At 38.5% G+C, this 20,592-nt stretch overlaps 1 protein-coding gene across 1 annotated transcript in view; it reads left to right on the forward strand.

Annotated features, from left to right (window-relative positions):
- RASA3 (RAS p21 protein activator 3) overlaps positions 1-20,592 on the forward strand; it is a 201,074-nt gene that overhangs the window by 171,665 nt on the left and 8,817 nt on the right. Inside the window, exons 8-19 of the mRNA XM_065405324.1 lie at positions 2,249-2,328; positions 6,484-6,588; positions 7,163-7,319; positions 8,151-8,299; positions 9,742-9,856; positions 10,725-10,799; positions 11,440-11,563; positions 12,711-12,817; positions 14,057-14,134; positions 15,150-15,227; positions 15,791-15,864; positions 19,627-19,733. Coding sequence (XP_065261396.1) covers positions 2,249-2,328; positions 6,484-6,588; positions 7,163-7,319; positions 8,151-8,299; positions 9,742-9,856; positions 10,725-10,799; positions 11,440-11,563; positions 12,711-12,817; positions 14,057-14,134; positions 15,150-15,227; positions 15,791-15,864; positions 19,627-19,733 — 1,249 coding nt within the window. The remainder of the gene's footprint in view (positions 1-2,248; positions 2,329-6,483; positions 6,589-7,162; positions 7,320-8,150; positions 8,300-9,741; positions 9,857-10,724; positions 10,800-11,439; positions 11,564-12,710; positions 12,818-14,056; positions 14,135-15,149; positions 15,228-15,790; positions 15,865-19,626; positions 19,734-20,592) is intronic.

Here is a 20,592-nt window from a genome sequence, read left to right on the forward strand (position 1 = left end):
ATTACCTTTAAAATGGCAAAAAGAAATACTATTTGTTTGACTTCATGTGCTGAAGACTATTTTCTGGTTCTCTTTTTGTTCAGTTAAATCTTTACTTACCCTGTATGTACCTACTGACATACAAAAGAAAAATAAGAAGTTAAGCTTATAATAAAAGCTACTTTTTGTGGATGGCAAGTATTACTCGACAGGAACATTTTAAACCTACCATGAAGATGAGTTGCTGAGCCAGCTCTTGGTTGCACATTCAGTATACAGTACTTTCCTTTCCTTTGATCAGTTTGTGCTGCGGTTACTTCTGGGTGGGGTACCTTTTGCTTCTGGGTGGGGTGAGTTTCTGTCCTACATTGGTCAAAAATGTAAACCTCAAAGTCTTTATTTCTTCTGTTGTGTTAACAAAAACAGATTTTTAGATATCCCATTTAAAAACTTTGTTTCCTCCTGTGCTTTTCAAATACAGTACGTTTTTAGTCTGTTTATTACCTATGCTTTGCTTTTTGCTTTCTGATGCTGCAAATATGGGTGGAGGGAAGAGAAGCTGCACTGTGGTGCTAAGAAATTTTAGTGCTTATCCCTATATTATGATACATAGGACCCCAGCTCCACATCTCTTGAAAAATTAGCTGTTCTGCATGCTTGAGTGGGCACTAGGGTGGCCAGATGTCCGGATAAAATTGGGACTGTCCCGATATTTAACCCTTTGTCTCTCATCCCGATCGATGATCGGGACCCCATTTGTCCCGATATTCAGGTAAGGAAGCGAGTGGCGGGGAGGCTCTGCACCCACCGGCAGCCAAGCTCCCCCCTCCTCGCTTCCTTCTCCTCCCCCCCCAGCGCGCTGTGTCCCCCCTCCCTCCCAACGCTTCCACCCCCCTGCCGCCTAACAGCTGTTTGGTGGCGCTTAGGACTTTCCGGGAGGGAGGGGGAGGAGCGGGGACACGGCGCGCTCAGGGGAGGAGGCGGAGAAGAGGCAGGGCAGGGGCAGGGACTTGGAGGAAGGGGGTGTAATGGGGGCGGGGCAAGGGCGGGGCAGGGGTGGGAAGAGGCGGAGGGGCGGGCAAGCACCCACCGGGCAGAGGGGAAGTCAGTGCTGTAGAGTGGCGGGCGGGGGTGGTGGTGAGAGGCGAGCAGTGAGCCAGCAGCAGGCGGGCATGGGGGGTGAGGAGGCAAGCGGTGGGTAGGGGATGCAGCAAGCCAGCAGTGGTCTGGGGGATGAGGAAGGGCACAGTGGCGGGGGCGGGGGGGCTGAGCAGGAAGGGGACAGGACCTGGGGCAGAGTTGGGGCAGAGTCTGGGAGGAGCAGGGGTGGACTGTGGGTGGGGCTGATGGCACCCCAATGTGTCCCAATATTTTACTGTTGTGATCTGGTCACCTTAGTGGGCACATTTAGCTGACTTTCAAAGATACCTGAATAGACAGCACTTTCCTTTGCTACTTTTAAGTGCTCCTGTATTAAAGGGGTTTGTGTGTGTCAATATTTAAGTGTTGGATTACTTCAATTGTTTTTCTTTTCAAAGTGCAGCAGGAAATCACTGTAAGGAGTCTATATTTAAAACCAGATTGCTTGTTATGTTTCTTCTTTTTTTCAGCTAGACCAGGGGTAGGCAACCTATGGCACGTATGCCGAAGGCGGCACGCGAGCTGATTTTCAGTGGCACTTACACTGCCCGGGTCCTGGCCAGCAGTCTGGGAGGATCTGCATTTTAATTTAATTTTAAATGAAGCTTCTTAAACATTTTAAAAACCTTATTTACTTCACATACAACAATAGTTTAGTTATATATTATAGACTTATAGAAAGAGACCTTCTAAAAACGTTAAAATGTATTACTGGCACGTGAAACCTTAAATTAGAGTGAATAAATGAAGACTCAGCACACCACTTCTGAAACGTTGCCGACCCCTGAGCTAGACTTTAGATGTTGACAACACCTCTTGCATGATTTTCTATGTCTGTTTAACCTTTAAACACTGATGTGAAAAACCCTGATATTCTTATCTGATCTATACTAAGGAGAGTTTGGAGTATGGTGTAATTACTCTTGGTTATCCTGAAAACACTTCTGCCTAATGAGTAGTCCCACTGAGGTCAACAGGATTATTCATGTGCATAAAGATTGGCAGAATCGAAGCCTAAACTACAACTGATAGAGTGTCTACAATATTGCTATCAATATGTGGTGAAAGCATAGTGAGAACTCCATTTTAACTATTTTTATCTTTTTTATTTATTTCTTTTTCACACCAGGTAACCAGACCTTGCAGCTACAACAAAAAATCCCATTTTGATATTGAAGATGCCGACGAGGTGGACAAAATGGAGATTAGGTAATATAAAAAATTCCACAGTAACAAAAACATGTTTTTCTTCCATTATACAATTTTGCATTAAATTCAGTTTGGGTCTAATACCCTTTTCCCCAGTACCCCTCAATTAAGACTCTAGATCAGAGGTGGTCAAAGTGTGGGATGCGCCCCCCTAAGAGGGTGTGGAGGATTGTCTGAAGGGGTGCGGTGGGGTCTGGGCCAGCCCAGATGGGGAGGGAGCGCCGTCCAGTCCCTCCCAGCCACCAGCTCTGCTCCGGTCTCACCCCCAGCTGCATCCCTGTCTCCCTGCCCCACACCTGGCCCCATCCCCAGCCTCAATGCTGCTCCACTCCCGGCCCCGCAACACCCCTCGGCCCCAGACCGACCCCAGCTTCGGCCCCCTTACCCTTGTCTGCATCCACCCCGACCCCTCCCCACTCAAGCCGCAGCCCAGCTCCCGACCCCGGCTCATGGGATAGGGCAGACAGGAGTAAGGGAGAGTGTGACCCTCAAAAGTTTGGGGACTACTGCTCTAGATCTATCAGTTCGCGATTGTAATTAAGTTTAGTCCTTTACTAATGTGTGGCTGCTTTAATAATGTGTATATGGCTGTCTGAAAAGACTTCATTGATCCTAAGACCAGTGCAAGACAGTTCTTAAGTCTGGTGAGGAGGAAGAAATACTTTGTTGGCAAAGTTTATGAAACAGTTTGGAAAAGATTAAATACTTTAATAAATAAGAGAGCATATAAAGGGTTAGTTCTGGTTGGGCAAACTGTTCATTGAGAGTTCCCCCCTCCCTTATAGGACCGAGGGTATTTATTTCCATCTCTCCCCCCGACCCCACCCCAATCATGTATCTTACATTAATCTACAGCCATTTCTTCTCTGAACATTTTCCTTCCATGGACTATACATGGGATTAAGTCCCCTGTACATTTTTTTCTAACAACAAAAGTTCTAATTTTCAGTGGTTGTAGGAAGTGGCAGGCCAGGGTATATCATTACATTAGTACCAGATGTTCCTTTTACATGCAGTTTTTCTTTTCTTTTTTTCTTCCTGTGAATAGAGGAACATTTTCTTAGCTGTGGGGCCCTCAGATTGGTTATTGTAGTCATACTTGATAACAGATTGACCACTTCTAAAAATGTACCTTCCGTATTTTGCTTTTTTAAACAGCAGAACTAGGCTTTGGAAACGGGGGATGGTGGTGGTGATTTACTAATTCACTGCCTTACTACATCTTTCATACTCTAGGTACACAAATATACAAAATTTAAAAACTTTGCTTGCAATAAATACAAGGCCTTGTCTAGAATGTAGCAAATGGAACCTGAATTGTGCTTCTAGCCACCTCCTCCCTTCCTTTCCCTAAAGTCTGAAGCAAAACTGCACTGAATTATAATCCATAACAAATGTATTTGGTGCCAGTTTTCCTCTCTTGAAAGTTTGTGTTTGTGCATGTGTCATATTAGGAAGTTGCATTTATGGTGGGCATCTTCTCAGAATCCAGTTATACCAGGAACCAGAGGACACGTCATTTCCAATAAATGGTTTGTTAAATCAAGGTTTGGCCATGTGTAAATAGTGATTCGTCCATCCCTTCCTTAACTTGGTTTTGACAGTCTGTATTGCTCTATTAGTGTTAGTGCAGCAGCAGTGCTCAGGCTCCTGCCAGATCAGAGTCCCATTGTGCCAGGAACAGAACCGGGTGAGAGAGGGCAAAAAAAAACAACCAGAGTTGAAAACTTTTTTCCTCCCCCGCCCCAGACATTTTTCAGAAAATTTCAACTAGCTCGGGCCGACTCACAGTACAAGCCAGTGCCTGCCCAAAAAATTTGAATCTAAATTGAGATGAGATGGAACAAGTTGATACAAATAACCCATGCAACTTAGTGCCACAAGATATTATTGAGAGGATTAAAAATGCATTAGAGATTTATGATATCAACTTCTGTTACACTAGTTAAAATAAACTTTTATAAGGATTATCAAACCCCAGGCTTCAAGGCATGCCAACCACCTACTGTGTGGAACTAGGAAGAAACCTTCCACAAGGGCATGTCATTGCAAAATTGTTCATAATGGGTGACTTTACACCACCTGCTTTATCATGTGGTACTGGTTCCTGCTGAAGATAGAATACCAGGCTAGATGTTGTACTGTATATCCAGTATGATAATTTCTGTGTCTGTGGAACATGCAATGGACGTTTAAAACTCTCTGGTTCCTTATTTATTTTAAAACCTGTTTTTTCCATATATTTATATTACAAGTCTTACTGTTCTTCCCCTATAGCTCTGTGTCGGACTATTTTTAATCCCGCTCCCACTATTATGTCAGTGGGGCCTGCGGGATTCCAGTCCCATGCAGGGCTCTACCTTATACCAGTGTTTCCCAAAGCAAGAGGCACTCTCTCTCCTCTTCCACACCCCCAGCAAAACTGTTTTTCTTCAGCATATCAGCTTCCATTTTAAAAATAAAAAGTAAGTCTCTGTTGCAAAGGAAACCTTCAAAGTGTGAAGTAACTTGTGCAGAGACAGCTGCCTGAGTTTGTAGAGAACCTGGAGCAATACTGTCTCATTCATCTCACTTGCTGCTAGCTCAAATGCCAGTAGTTATACTCTAAATTTCAATATCGTTAACACTTTCGCAGCATATGTATGAAAAGAGAGAAAATAGAATAGAGATTTATACCAGAATTTCCCAAAGATGAGGGAAGTGGGCGTGGAAGATGTATAAGCCTTTGACTATACATAGTGGGACAGCAGGGAGTATGATAGGTTTCATTTTCCTGAAGGAAGGCTTGGTTTCAAGTTTGGGAATCGCTGCAATATACAGTCTCTCCCTCTTTGACTAGAACATCACCCCCACAGGCCAATGGTTGCTTTGTGCTAGTAAACACTCATATCAATGACAGGGATGCTTTCCAACAGCACCAAGATTACTGTATGCACACATATATAGGATGATCATCTTCTCATTTTGTTGAAATAGCAGTGTATTGTCACTGAAGTGGTAAATATAGAGCAGTCGTTCTCAACCAGGGGAACATGTACCCGTGGGGGTACTCAGAGATCTTCCCGGGGGTATATCAACTCATCTTGATATTTGCCTAGTTTTACAACAGGCTATGTAAAAAGCACTAGCAAAGTCCGTACAAACTAAAATTTCATAGGCAATGATTTGTTTATACTGCTCTGTATACTATACACTGAAATTTAAGTACAATATTTATATTCCAATTGATTTATTTTATAATTATATGGTAAAAATGAGAAAGTAAGCAATTTGTCAGTAATAGCATGCTGTGACACTTTTGTATTTTTATGTCTAATTTTGTAAGTTTTTAAGTGAGTGGAACTTGGGGGTAAACAAGACAAATCAGTCTCTGGAAAGGGATACAGTAGTCTGGAAAGGTTGAGAGCCAATGTCATAGAGAATAAATATCTGTCCGTAAACTACCAGCAGAAGGGTTAAACTTGAAAACCATGACAGGGAACCAATAAGTTAAACCCTAAAACAACAAATGCATGGTAACTACTGACAGATAGTTAGCGAGTGATTTATAGTGAGGTGTTTGGGTATCTGGGATGAACACAGTAATGCTGAGCCCCTGTGTTTAACAGGAGAATTACTGTATCCAAATGGGGGGTATCATTGGTGTTTTGAATTGATCCTTTTTTGTTTAGGCCCAGACTCCCTGGCACATCCTGTGTGAGTAACAGGCCAAAAATAAAGGGGTTACAATATCTGAGTTAGGAAAACCAAAATTGGAAATAGTGTGGCTTGGGAACAGAAAAGTAAGCAGTTTTAATTATAGTGCTTTATCCCAGAACTGTGTGTTTTGACATCCCAGCAGTGGATCTGCACCTGTGAATTGGAAACATTTCAGCTGCTTTTAAAAGTGTAAATTCTTGTGAACAAAACGGATGAGGAAAGGGTATCCTAGGTTTCTGTCCACTGACTTGTACAGTTATGAATTAGCAGATTCCAACAGTGTAAGCTCCTCTTTGACTCCTTGGAAACCAATACAGTATGTTTTGGAACATACTTTTCTGACTCATACATAATGGATGAAAAATGAAATTAAAAAAAGAGAAAAATGGCTCTTTCGTTTTTTTCCTATATTTTCAATATGAGTTTCTTTTGAGTTTTGGTTTTGTTGTATTACAGAGTAGACCTTTGGAATGCCAGCAACTTGAAGTTTGGAGATGAGTTTCTAGGAGAGCTAAGACTTCCTTTAAAATGTCTCCGACAATCCAGCTCTTATGAAGCATGGTACTTGCTATTTATTTTTCTTTGTCATAAAAGAAAAGGTATTGTTTTTAGTACTGCACATATTATATTTTTATTACAAAACCATAACAGTAACTACTGTTGTGTAACAAAGTTTAAATGCATTTAACTTCCATCTAGTTTCCCACACAAAAAACCTAAGCCAAAATCTTCAATTACCAAACTATCAAAACAAAGATATTGAAATATGTGAAGCATTGTTTTGATGGCATAGTTGTTGAAAAATTTGGCTTTTTTTTTATGTGCGTGCAAATTAGGTGGGAGTTCTAATGCATTTAACTTTGATGTTATGCACTGCAATTCTGCAGGAATGCCATACTTTTATTACTGTATGGGATTTTATATTATCTTGAGTACACAACACTTTATGATCAGAACTTTCCCTAGTAAAGTTGATGCAAAAGGAACTGGTGCGCATCTTTGGAAACCTAATTCAGAACATCAGAAAGTCAATACGTTTACGAGTGTTGTGTGTGTACCTACATATTATATATGTTCATGTATAGCTTAAGAGCTTTTTTTCTGTTTCAAGACCAACTATTTTTTTGCCTGCCAGGTATTTCCTGCAGCCCAGAGATAATGGCAACAAGTCATTGAAGCCAGATGACCTTGGTTCCTTAAGGTTAAATGTGGTTTACACTGAGGACCATGTTTTTTCCTCAGACTATTACAGCCCACTTAGAGACCTCCTGTTAAAATCTGCAGATGTTGAGGTAATTTATTTGCTGCTGCTTGTTGTTTACCTGCTGATTATCCTCAAAGTCCCCATAAATATTTGTCATTTTACAAGTGAGGTTATAGAACTGAAGTTGCCAGAGCTCTCAGCTGATCCTTTTTTTTTTTTTTGTACTTGAGACTTTTATGAAGCTATATATCCCTTGTGCTTGTTTTTGTCCGTGCAGAAAAGATCTGTATCTGCACGCACTGATGGTAAGTACAGACACACCCAGCTACAACAGTGGTTATGAGAACCCACATGTACTCCTAATCCTACATTTGTATGCAAAATAAACTTGTTGGGTTTGATCAGTTGGCTTTCTTCTGCTGGTAAAGAAATGATTTACCTGCATTTATGTAGAAAAAATGTTTTGGGTTTTTTTGTGCATACTAATCCTAAAATGTGAAATGGGATGGGCTATGTTTGAGATCAAATCATCCAAAATGCTTTTAGCTGTTGTACTAGACCATTTGTTTCCCTAAAGAGAACTGTATTTAACTTCTTTGATTGTGGCTTAAAAAATACAGCAAAAAGTTCAGGTTTTTATGTCCAGTATTTCGCAAGCAGCTGCAATATTCATTGAAACCAGATATTAACAATGGGAAAACAGACACTGCATTGTCATTGTTTTTAAATTGCTGCCCTCTTGTGATCAAAACTTACAACTGGCAGACAAAGTGGAAATTGAGACCCAGCCATCTCTCAGGTGATGGGGCACAGCAAGATAGTATGTGTGGTACTGTGTGAAGAAAAAGAAACTAGTGTTAATAAGTGGTGATTACTTTAGATACACGTCTCAAAGTTTTTGCTTCTCTCTGTTGTTCAGCCTGTTTCAGCATCTGCTGCACATGTGTTGGGTGAAGTTTGCAGAGAAAAACAGGAAGCAGCCATACCTCTGGTTAGACTTTTTTTACACTATGGCAAAATTGTGCCTTTCATCAGTGCAATTGCAAATGCTGAAGTGAAGAGAACTCAGTAAGTACCAAGGAACCACTAATTTTTAAATAAAATTTCAGATGTTGCTATAATGTCATGCTCAATTTATGGAATTGCAATGGCTTTTTTAAAAAGTAATCATTATTATTATTTAGTTCCTCTACTGTGATTCCTGAAATTATTTGTATACTTTAACTTGTGGGTGCAAAAAACCCAGTGAACAACAGATTGCAAATCTGATGTATACGCTAATGGCTGTTTGCAAAATTAAGAACCAGTATGTGTGCATACACTTGTTAACTGGTCTATTTATTTATTTTTAAAGACTATTTCAGTTTCTGTGTGCATACTTCCTTTTAGAGGGTCAGTATACCAATATTGAAAAAAACAGTTGAGCAAAAGGGCCCTGCAAGTTGTACTCCGGTTTGGGAATGGCCTTTGTGGGTTTCCTTCATACATGATTTAACTCTTGCTGGCCAACCGTATATCATCATTAAAAACAGCATATCTGTGGGTGATGCAAAAGCAGGAGAGATGTGAGAAAGCCATATAGGGAGAGAGTAAGTGAGAATGTCATTCCAATAATAGATACAAATAACTCTATCTAGATTAATATTGACTAAAGAGAGCAATACTATGCCACGCCTAGGAAGTCTGACATAATAATATGGCATGTTTCTCAGTAAGATTGATTTGAAAATATGTAAAACGCACATTTCTGGAGGTCATTCACAAACCTAGAGGCTGTAATCATGCAAATATAAGGTTAACAAATGCTACGGTCACTCATCTGCAGCTTTTTATGTCCCCAGTCCTGCAAAGAGAATTGTGCAGGTGGCTTCCCACTGAAGCAAGTGTGGGGCTGTGTAGGCTCAAGGGTCCACTCGCACGGTTCTGTTTGCAGGATTGGGGCCTACATAGTGCATAACATACAGTATTCCATCAAGCATGGTACTGTAGTTCAGCCACAAAAGGTCACCTAGGTCATACAATCTTATTAATCACCCCAAATATGCCTTTTGTTAGAGTAGTTAGCAGATGGAATCCAGTGCCCAATATAGTCATGAGACTGAAATGGCTGCCTCCCAAGTTCATGCTGGGCAGTAGTGCATGAAAGCACAGACATTTTTCACGGTTTTTCCATTAGGTTGTAAGCTCCTTGCGGCAGGGTCTATGTCTCAGCATGTGTTTGTGCAGTGCTCAGTGTAGTGGAACTCCTGTGCACTACTGTAATAAAAATTATGAAAATTCTCAGACCCTCTAACAACCTTATGTTGATGACTGTTGTTTTTCTATGATAAGCTAGAAATGCACTAAACCTTATACAATGCATTTCATGGCAGCCCTTAGGCAAGGATCAAGGGGAATATTCGTGTGTGCATTCAAAAACAGCTTTTCATCGCTTTCAGTTGCTGCTTTTATTTCCACATGTTAGTGATTTATTACAAAAGACTAAATTATAGAAAATTGTTCCCTTTCAGAGACCCCAACACCATTTTCAGAGGAAATTCATTAACTTCCAAGTGCATTGATGAGACCATGAAACTGGCAGGGATGCATTATCTTCAGGTTACACTAAAGCCAATTATAGATGAGGTAAGAGCAGATTCAGAACACAATTTCAACCTAACAGGCCTTTTAGGGTCAGACATGGGTGATGTTTTGCCCCATAAGATTGCTTTGCAGGACTAATGTCAAGAACTTGTATTTAAATGAAAACCCGTGTGGTTCTCATTCCCCATTGAGTCACCAGTTCATGAACAGTGGACTTTCATTAAAGAAAAATAAAAAGTTTCCATGTGAACTGTGTCTAAAATAAGCCTCTTGTCTTTTAAAATAAGTCATTTAGGTTCTGGAAAATGGTTAAAAACAAAATAAAAGCCTAAGAAAATAAAAACTGTGCACAGCAGAAAACATTGGTCATAAATGACACATTTCATCCTGTCGCTTTAAATGAATATGATTATTCCTAGATAACTGCATATGTGACAGCTGGCAATGTGGTGATGCTTTATTATCTCTCTAGTCCAGTATGGCTCTTCTTTTTTTTTCTTTTTTTTTTTTCCCAGAACCATAATTGAGCAACATTTCAGACCACAGATTTCCTTTAAGTGATTCAGCACTATCATACCTAAACACTTACTATGATGTCTCATCAGGAAATACTATTTTTCCTAAAAATAGTTTTAAGTGCTATCTCTTTGGAACAAGAAATGTTTTCTTAAATGATGATCTTGTTTGGGAGGACCTGGTGAAAATGTCATCCTTTTAGGTGCAGGATATTGCCGAAAAATAGAATGTAACATTTTGAAAAAATTTGAAATCTTGACGAGCTGACGAGTGATGTCTTGTCAGAAGACAAAATACTTTACCCAAGAAAGCTAGCAGCCTAAATCCTTTATTTTAAGACTTCTTCCACCTGAAGATACGCCAGTGTACTAATTCTTCATCATGTTCTTTCTAGATCTGCCAGCTCCACAAATCTTGTGAAATTGATCCTGTGAAGTTAAAAGATGGTGAAAACCTGGAAAATAACAGGGTAGGCAATCAGATTTGAAATTGAAAACAAAATCTCTAATTATATTGAGTATTTTGTCTCCCTTATTGAGGTCCCTGAACCTCATTTGGTGTTGTAAATTAAGCTTTCAAATGTTAGTAGCCACTGGAAGCCTTCTTAACCTCGTAGAAATGTGTGTGATTTTTTATTTTTTTTAACATCAGCTTCATGTTTAGTTGTATAGCATAGTACTGAAATGTGATGTTGTCTATTAAATGTAAAATAGGCAAGGAAGAATAGGATTTGTTTTCAATCGACTACATAAATATCCAGTATAATAGAAATGAGGACTCCTTAGTCAATTGTTTTGTAGAAGAAATAATGTTCTTTTGGGAATGAGGTCTAAATTTTTTTATTTTATCTTTTTTTTTTTTTTTTTTTTTTGGGTAGAAAAAGGCACTGTGCTTTCAGCTTTGTGCTTAGAAATACACCTCGCCAAAGAGTAGGGTATCCATTGAATCTGGAACTGTGGCTTTTTTATATCTTATAATTTATTGCAAATATAATCTACTGTAGATGCCATTAGAGAAAGTGTAGTAGCCTTGTTTTCCATTGAAGAGAAATGGTGCATTTAAAACAAAACGAAACAAAAATAAATTTAACATGTTGCTAAATGTTTCAGGAAAATCTGAGGCAGTATGTTGACCGCATTTTTACTGTCATTACGAAATCTGGGGTGAGCTGTCCTACAGTGATGTGCGATATTTTCTTTTCACTGAGAGAGTCAGCTGCCAAACGTTTTCAAGGTGAGTTGCTGTATGTCTTTTTAATTTCTTGTATGTTAAATCATTTTGAAGTATATCATTTTTATTATCGACGAGTTTACATTATCAGAGTTACAGGTGTAGAGGTTAAAAGTATATTTCAGATTAGAAGCTATTTATGAAGTGTATATCTATACTGTGTTTACCTCAGCTCTTCCGTAAAATTTGTTCTACTCTTCTATCATGTCACTTTCAGAGTAATGGCATTGAGGGGGTTCAAATTTATATATTAATGATTTCTGATTGCTAGTCTGCAAACTCATTATCAAATCTCATTTTTTTTCGACCCATGCATTAGCCTGTAATAAAAGCCAAATTATAAATTATTGACACCTATGCAAAGCCATTGCCTTCAGTGGGTTAGCATAGCTATAACTGAGTAGAACTCAGTAAAATTTGTTGCAGATACACAAGAAGTAGTAGAATCTGTTTCACTTCTTAGCTGCATTGACTCTGCCAGAGTAAAAAGCAATTTAAAAAAGCCCCAATCAACCAACAACAATCAATTTTTTGTCACTAAAGTAAGCCGATCTGACTCTTCAGACACACAAGGAGCAGATCAGTTGAGTAAGATGATGCCATTTTATAGTCACTTTGAGAATAGAAAATCTCAGAACAAAATTCCATTGATCTCCATATTGTGTTCCTTATCCATTCAATTTATAATAATTATTGTAATAATTACTATTTGTTACTTCTTTTACAATAGTGCCTGGGGGCCCTAACGAATCAGGGTCCTTTTGTGCTAGGTGCTATAGATAAATGGTGAGAGACAGTGTCCTTCATAATCCGTGTAAATGAGTCGTATGTTCCAGTTGAGTACCAAAATCTGATATACAAACTAAGCATTTCCTGCACAATGAGACTTTGTGGAGCTCCCTACACAGTTTTGTTCTGTTTTAATGGGGCTAGCTCTCACCTGGATATTTTCATTACTTTATCAATAGCTAATATTTGGCTCCAAATGACCTCCATTATCTCATTCGCCCATAACTCGTGAATATGTGAACCTCCAGCACAGGGCTGAATTAACTATCAGAAGGTATTTTGACAGTTTTATCAGTACTGAAGATGCTCTTTAAAATATTGTTTGTTGGAATAATGAATGGAATGGTTTCTCTTGTTACAGGTGACCCAGATGTACGGTATACAGCTGTAAGCAGTTTCATTTTCCTGAGATTCTTTGCTCCTGCAATTCTTTCTCCAAATCTCTTTCAGCTTACACCACACCACCCAGTAAGTACTGTGTCGATCTATTTAGGTTCATATGTGGCCCATCACCATAGTATGAGCGCCTATCAAGTGTTGTTGTTTTTTAAATCTATCTTCTCAACACATAGGAGAAATAGCTTGATGGTTCTTGTCTGCTTTTTGTGTTAGCAGATGTGTTAGGTGACTGTGTTTGTGAAGAACTTAGACTCCCCCCCCCCCCCCCGCCCCCGATAAGCTGAAGTGAACTTTACATTTAGTTTTGAAATTGAGCCTTGTGGTAATTCTCATCCCTCTCTCTCAGGGAGGAAGTTCTGTAGTCTAGGTCCTGCTCCTATGAAAGATCTGTCTCAAACACTCACGAGCCTCCCCCTACTGGTCAACAGTTTCATTGTCCAGCTGGGTAATGCATACAAGCTTGTGTTCTTTGCTAGTGCTCAGCGCTATCAAAGAGAAGATTTGCGTGTGGAATTACCTATTGTAAGAACTCTTCATATGGGGCCCAGCATGCTGTGAAGTGTAACATAAACCGGAATTGTATCGCCTCATTCTTTTCTTGTACAAAGTTATATGCAGTAATAGGGGTTTCAGCTGCAATAACTTTGTTAAAAACGTTTTAATTGCCTTAAAAATTAAACAGATTTTGTTTACATGATAAAATGTTCTCCCATTCCTAAATAAGTGAATTTTTAAAAAATGGTCATATCAGAGACTCCTCCCTGGGATAAAAAGTGCCTTCTGGTGGTCAGAGGTGACTTTGAGGAACAAGTTGTTAAAGATTCCACTAAAAAGGGTACAGCATAATTTTTAAATAGGTTGAATATTACTGTGGCCTCTTGACCAAATTCCCTCTCTTAAGTAAACAAGTCAAAGGCACTGCAAGCTATTCTAGAGACTGTAGTAGCTGCTCCATTTTAATTGGCTTCATTACTTCAAAACCCTTTGAGACCCTTTGAATAATAAATATGTTGCCCAAAACCTAAACTCTTAAATTTTAGTATAAAAAATAGTCTTCAAGCATTCACTTACAAAATGAAGCAAGGATTCTTTCTCACTTGCTCTCCAGAAACAAGGGCAAGAAGGTAGTCATAACAAAGTCTGTCATGCTTCTTAAGGCAGTAGCTTTCTTTCTATAAAGTGTGAGTTTTTAAAATTTTACATTGATTGTTGGTATGGGTGAAATAGAGAACAGCAAATGTGTGTAGTGCTCTGTCCCGTGTTTTAAACATCAGGAATATGTAACACCACTGTTCTCCCCCTTCATAGGATCCTCAGACCTCTAGAACATTGACACTTATCTCTAAGACCATACAAACATTGGGCAGCTTATCAAAATCTAAATCTGTAAGTGTTTTGTTTTATTTCTTATTTTGTGGGTTATGTTGGCAAAATGTTGCTCTTTATTTCCTTTTTAAAAGCAGTTTGTCGCTTTATTATTGTAATTAAATGTTTGGAATGGCTATATAATACCATATACAAACCAGTCAGTGGTAAGCAATGCTAGAGTAACTGAATTTATAACCTGCATGCTAATTGATGGCAAACGTTTTCTTCGTTTGAATTACATTTTTAATAAAGTGTGACGTGGTCTCAGGGCTCTGGGGCTTTTTGTGAAGTCTTTTTGAAAAAATGCAGCATTGAAAGATGCCAGCACCTGGAGAAAGAAGTTCTGAGCTTATATACATGGTAGCAGCCCTGCTGTATTTTCTATGCTGCCTCAGCAAAGTATTTGAAGCTTGATCTAGATCTAGAGGAACCACCTCTAATGGTGAGGGATAGTGCACTTCTCATGCCATTTCAGCTCTCAGCCAATTAGTGATGATAGCTGACAGTGGCTTTTTGATGTCCACTAGAAATTTGAAATGAGAATAATTTGAGCCAGTGGGCCACCAAACAGTTATCAGATGATAACATGAGGCCACTGCTGAACTGGTCTGGATTCACACCAGCAACCTGCAAGTGAGCCTGTATCCCATTTACAAATCTCTTGAGCCCATTCAGTTCCTTGTCTCTTATTGTTTTTGTCAGATTGTTTTGGGAGCATGACTTTTAAAAAATAGCTTGAAACTTTTACAGGATGTTATAGTAAATATATTGAATTGAAGATTTGGAACGCAGTCTGCTAATCCACATTTTTGTAATAGAAATTATTTTAGTCTGAGAGCTTTCTCGATAGTACTTCTTAGTACAGCCAAACAACCTGAAAGTAGCTTTGGTTTCTTTCTCTTTTTTGCAGATAGGGAAATTGGTGGTGGTTTGAGTAGGGAAACGCTTATTTTCTGAGTCTGTTGATGTTAAGATTTTAGATACAAGTTGTACTGGAAGACACACAAATATTGGTTGGTTGTTTGCATTTCAGGCCAGCTTCAAGGAATCTTACATGGCAACTTTTTATGACTATTTTAATGAGCAGAAATATGCAGATGCAGTAAAAAATGTAAGTAACTAGCCAATGCATCGAATACATATACTTATTGAAGCTGATGTTTAGAGTCATATAAGTAGTGTAATATTTACACAACACCAAACACACTCAAGAAAAAGCGGATTCAGTTGCAGTAGTACTCAAGAAATATGCAGTGAATACAGTGCACATAAAAATCCATAGAATTAGTTGGAAACTACACTTCTTAAATAATACTTATGGAACAATATACTATTGGTCAGATTTTACACATTCCATGTTATCCTGCAAGCCTGTAATGAGAACAGTCTGGTCCAAGACTAAATGAAGGAGGTTGAGTAATAAAGGAAAAGGAGCACAAAGAGGAGACAAAGAAGTGGGGATGTATAGCTTTTGGACTTAGGGGCACTGTTGCATTTGAGCTGTTCTTAATTTACCATCCAGAAAACCTTCCCAAATTCCCTAATTGTTTGCTGTATTCTTTTTTCAAATATTGTTAGAGCATTGTCTTGTACTACAGTAATATGTAAATATAAATATTTTAATTTGGCTTCTGTTGTACCCATATTTTATCAGTATGCTTTGTCCATCTTAAGTTCTTAGATTTGATTTCATCCTCTGGGAGGCGAGATCACAAGAGTATAGAGCAACCCATACTGCTTAAAGAAGGGTAAGAATGTGTTCATAGTATAATTTCTTGTATCTCTATAAGAGCAGCAAAGAGTCCTGTGGCACCTTATAGACTAACAGATGTATAGGAGCATGAGCTTTCGTGGGTGAATACCCACTCCTTCGGATGCATGTAGATTGTATCTCTATGTATTTTAATGCCATTGTAAGGCAGCTATCCTTCCTCCCCACTACATTCATATGTTACGAGGGAAAATATAAATGTAGGAAAATGTTGCATTGCTGTCTTTATCCACTGTGGCTGCTAGCTTATTTTAACGTCCTCTCATTTGATTTAAACATTTTAATTTCATGTGTGTTCTAGAATTTTTGTTAAAAAAAAAAAGCCTGTAGAACTTAATTACCACAATTTGTGCAGAGTTAAGTTAAATTACCCCTTTGTTAAAAGAAGGTTAAGGTTGTGACTCAAACTTACAACAGCTGCAAAATTCCATTCTGTAGACAGACACTCAATACTTGAATCATGACACTGTGGAATGGGCAAAGCCTTCTGATGGGTTTTGCCATTGCTGTTGTGCTATAAAATCTTAACTAATTTTTGCAGAAAAATGTTTAGTATGCATGTACAGTGGAACAACTTCAAATCTCAGTATCTCTGCTTCTTAAGACGCTTTCCATACACTAGTTGTCATATGGACTAATTGCTGGCATTTTTCACTTTAAAAATGAGTCTGTAAAAGCACTTAAGTACAGTGTATAGGCAGCTAGATTGTTTCTTCTGAAAATAAAACCTTTTTGGAAATTTCTCCTGAGCTTAGTAAGCTAAGTTGCAACCTAGAGTAAATTTTCACAACAGATTTTATAAATTACTAAATAACAACATATTAGGTTTACATTGAAAATGCTGACAACTTTTAACTGTGAAAGTATGAACATCCCCTTTATTTAGCCTGTAGAGTTGGCTTCACTTCTGTGATAGAGTCCCCAGAAGTTGGCATGTCTGTTTTAATTCTGTGCATTATCATTCTTTTGCTTTTTGAAAATAAATGTATAATTTGTAACTTCCCCTCTGACTCTTAAACATGACTTTTCTGCCTCTGTCTTTCTTTTGCTCTTGTCTGATTTTTTTCTGTCTTTTCTTGCTCGGCCTGCTGGCTGCTGTTATAAGGATTCTTAAACTAACAGTAAAGAAAGTTGATGGTAATAGTTCATGCAGGTAAGATGGTAGGGACAGCTGGTGCTTTGCCATAGCTACCTGCTGGCAGTGTCTCCTTCCTTCATAGCAAGACATATCTGACTTAAATTTGGGAAGGATGTTTTCTCTGTTTAATAACGCTGAAATGCCAATGTAAAACCAACAGAGAGAATTTGTCACATACATCTCAACAGTGCCTAATTTTTTTAAAAAGATGCTGAAAATAGTAAAGTACTTTTTATTTGTAGGCAGAGGCTTCAAGCCTGCTGGAGTTTATTTAATGTTTAGTGTACAAATTCCTAAAACCTCATTGCGAGTGATTAAGATGTCAGCATACATCTTCTAGGCACTGTTTCAGCAACATACAAATAAATTGTTTTCAAGGTTAAAGAGTGGGCTGCAGATGGCTAGTTCCCCTGCATTATCTCGTAATTGTCATGCCTTATCATTAAAAAAGGCAAGTATCTCACAACCATCAATTCGATTATTTTTCCAGAGGAATTGCTTGGCAGCTGAGTAGGTTTTCTACATGCCTTTGCTCTGCTTTTTTAATTTAATTTAATTTTAATCTTTCTTCTTTCTATATAAAGAGCATCTGTAACTCACCCTGCAGAGTGTGCACTTTTGATTGACCATCTAGTTCCCGAGATGAGTGGGTTAGCCGCTGGCTTGTGCTTTGCTGGCACTGAGCATGCCATCACTGCTCAACAAATAGCTGTTGGGCTCTTTCCAAAAGGAAGAGAACTGAAAGTAATTTCTCCTTGCATACTCGTGCTCAAAGGGCATTCACACTGACGCGGCCAAGCAAAACTGAAATAGATCCTCATTTAAATCTTCCACAAAGGGGAGGAATAAAAAGTCTCTTCAGCCAATTAATTCTCATAATGTTTTTCCTTCGTGTGTCTTGAGCATTTGTTCAGTCCAATTCCCCAAATGTTACATGAATTTTAGAAACAAGGAAATACTTTAAACTGGCCTTGAAATACTTTCTGCCTGCCTACCCAGGTAATGAAAGCATGACGTTTTGTTTTAAATTATTGTAGGTAGTTTACAGGCTTCAAAGCTGCTCCTATTCTAATATCAAAGGCAGGATCTTCCATAAAAAGAGATAAAGACAGTGTCTGATTCAATGCGTAGTTTTTAAATAAAAGGAGGGAATGTAATTAGAAATGTGCTTTTAACGCTGGGGTACTGAGTGCACACATCTAAAAGGGAGTTTATTTTTAAAACACCATGTGTATGTGCAGGTCACCTTTAAAGATGTCTGCATGGCAAAAAGAAGAACTTAATGAAGAGTTTATTCCTTAGACCGCCCAGCCCCATTTTCTTAGGCAGCCACTCTCGTTTTGAGATTTTCCTAACTTCAAAACCTGAAGGGATCCATCAACTTGGTTGACATTAGGAGGTCTTGACCCACTGTCAGACATACAGCTCCATTGTCTTTCTCAAATGATCTAGGAATAAAGACTGAGAAGCAACTCTTACTATCCAAACCTTCTGGGTATGGATGGATTTTAACCACCATAATAGTTATATAATTTTGTAAGTGCCTACAGTACAGTGAATGGGGCATGCCACGCATAAAACAAGCCTCTGCCCCAAGAAGTTTACAGTCTAAATGCACTGCAGGGAACAATACAGCACAATACTAAACAGAGTGGCATGAGTGCATTCAGGTTGGAAGGCTTTGGAGAAGGAGGTTTTTATTAGGTTCCCAGTCTGTCTGACACATTCTAATTGTTTGTGACTAAGGATGGTCTGTCAGAAATGGGAACTATGGTGTTTGTTATTCCAAGTGTTCTGGCTCCCCTGCTGGTGAAAACCCATGTTGTGAAATCCTCCCTTGCATTAAGCCACTCCCTATTACTTTTCTGTATTGTGTGTGTGTGTGTGTTCATTGTGCTGTATACTACCTTTGTGTCTGATAAATATAGCTTTGATAGCAAGTAGTTTTTAATGGTTCGGTTATATTATCTTATCCTGTACAGTATATTGTACATATGAATCCACTTGTACACTGTGTAAAATAGCTTTCCATCTCTGGCAAGCATTCTCTCTCTCTCTCTCTCTCTCTCTCTCTTACTAATATATATATATATATATATATATATAACCATAAATCAATAAATGAAAAACTCAGAATTACTAGTGACAGTGGCTTTTAACAGGCTAGTTTATGTTGGGATAAAAATCTGTATTTTCTAACTGCAGCATCACTTTGTTAGTTGAAAATGGAGTTCCAGAACATTCAACATTTTATATTATTTATAGAGTATGAGTGATTAAATCACGTAAGACAGTTCTTGTACTAACGAGGTTTTGTACATCTCTTTTAGGTGTTGAAAATCATCTAAGCCTCTTAGACTCTGTCTTGACAGGGAAAAGTGGTAGAGTTAGGTTAAGCGTAGCAAATACATGCTAGCTAAATTCCTCTCTTTTCCTAGTATATATGCAGGGTAACATCTCTCGCTAGACTTTCAACTGGTCAAGTTGTAGCCTAGGCAGGAACCTAGTATTAGAAAGTATTCAGTGTGTTCTCTTGGCGTTTGACGACGTGCGATTGTAATTGAGTGCATTAAGGTAACAATGCTTTCCCGTTTACAATAGGTTTATGATCAAAAGAGCGCAAGGAAGAAAACGATTTGGTATGAAAAACTTCAAGAAGAGATGGTTTCGCCTGACTAACCATGAATTTACCTACCAGAAAAGCAAAGGTAACAAAGGTTTGCCTTTCTGTTTTCTAACTTTTCACTAATAAAACAATGGGTTAAGCATACAGAACTGTGTTAGAAAACAGAGGGAGCTCCTTGGTAATGTACTTTACAATAAAAACCTAATTTCTGTAAATCTGTAACTGCAGAAAATACAATACATAGAAAAAGTATCTGAGAGGAGAGAGGGATGTTTTTTAAAAGCACATGGATTTTTTTCTTTTTCTTTCTGTGTATTCTTCGTACTAATCATTTCAGAGAGTTTGGGTGGAATTTGAATGCTTTGATATGAATTAAACCATATGCTTATTGGAATGTGTTTGTGAATGCACACACAGTGTATGTTAATTACTGATAGGGTACTGTAGAGATTTAGTCCATACTTGTTTATCATATGGGCTGAGAAGGCAGAACACAGCTGTAATAACCTTAAGCTGGGGTTTGGGTTTGCATGGGACAATGCCAAATCCCACAAATGGATATCCTAGCGTTAATTTATTGTTAAGGTTTGGAATACTGTATTAAGCACTCAAAAGTGAGGCAGTTCCAGGGAGCTGAGGTTGTAACTGCACATTTTATGGTACACATTAGCAACAATAAATAACACATTAGCGCCCACATTTCAAATGAAAAACAGAGAAAACACTACATGTGGGCATCATGCCGAGTTAGTCTTGTAGAGGAAATCCATCTGCAACTTCTGGAATTGCCTCACTTTTCAGTGCTTGATATTTCACTGTGTGGTTACATCAGGTGGGTAAAATAAACTGTTTTAATGTAATTAATATCAAAATTACCACTTACATGAAACTGCTGGAGTATTGCTGATTTTTATTAATTGTCTCATTATTCTCAGGCACAT

This window comes from Emys orbicularis, chromosome 1, assembly GCF_028017835.1.
Source record: "Emys orbicularis isolate rEmyOrb1 chromosome 1, rEmyOrb1.hap1, whole genome shotgun sequence".
NCBI classification, from domain to species: Eukaryota; Metazoa; Chordata; order Testudines; family Emydidae; genus Emys; species Emys orbicularis.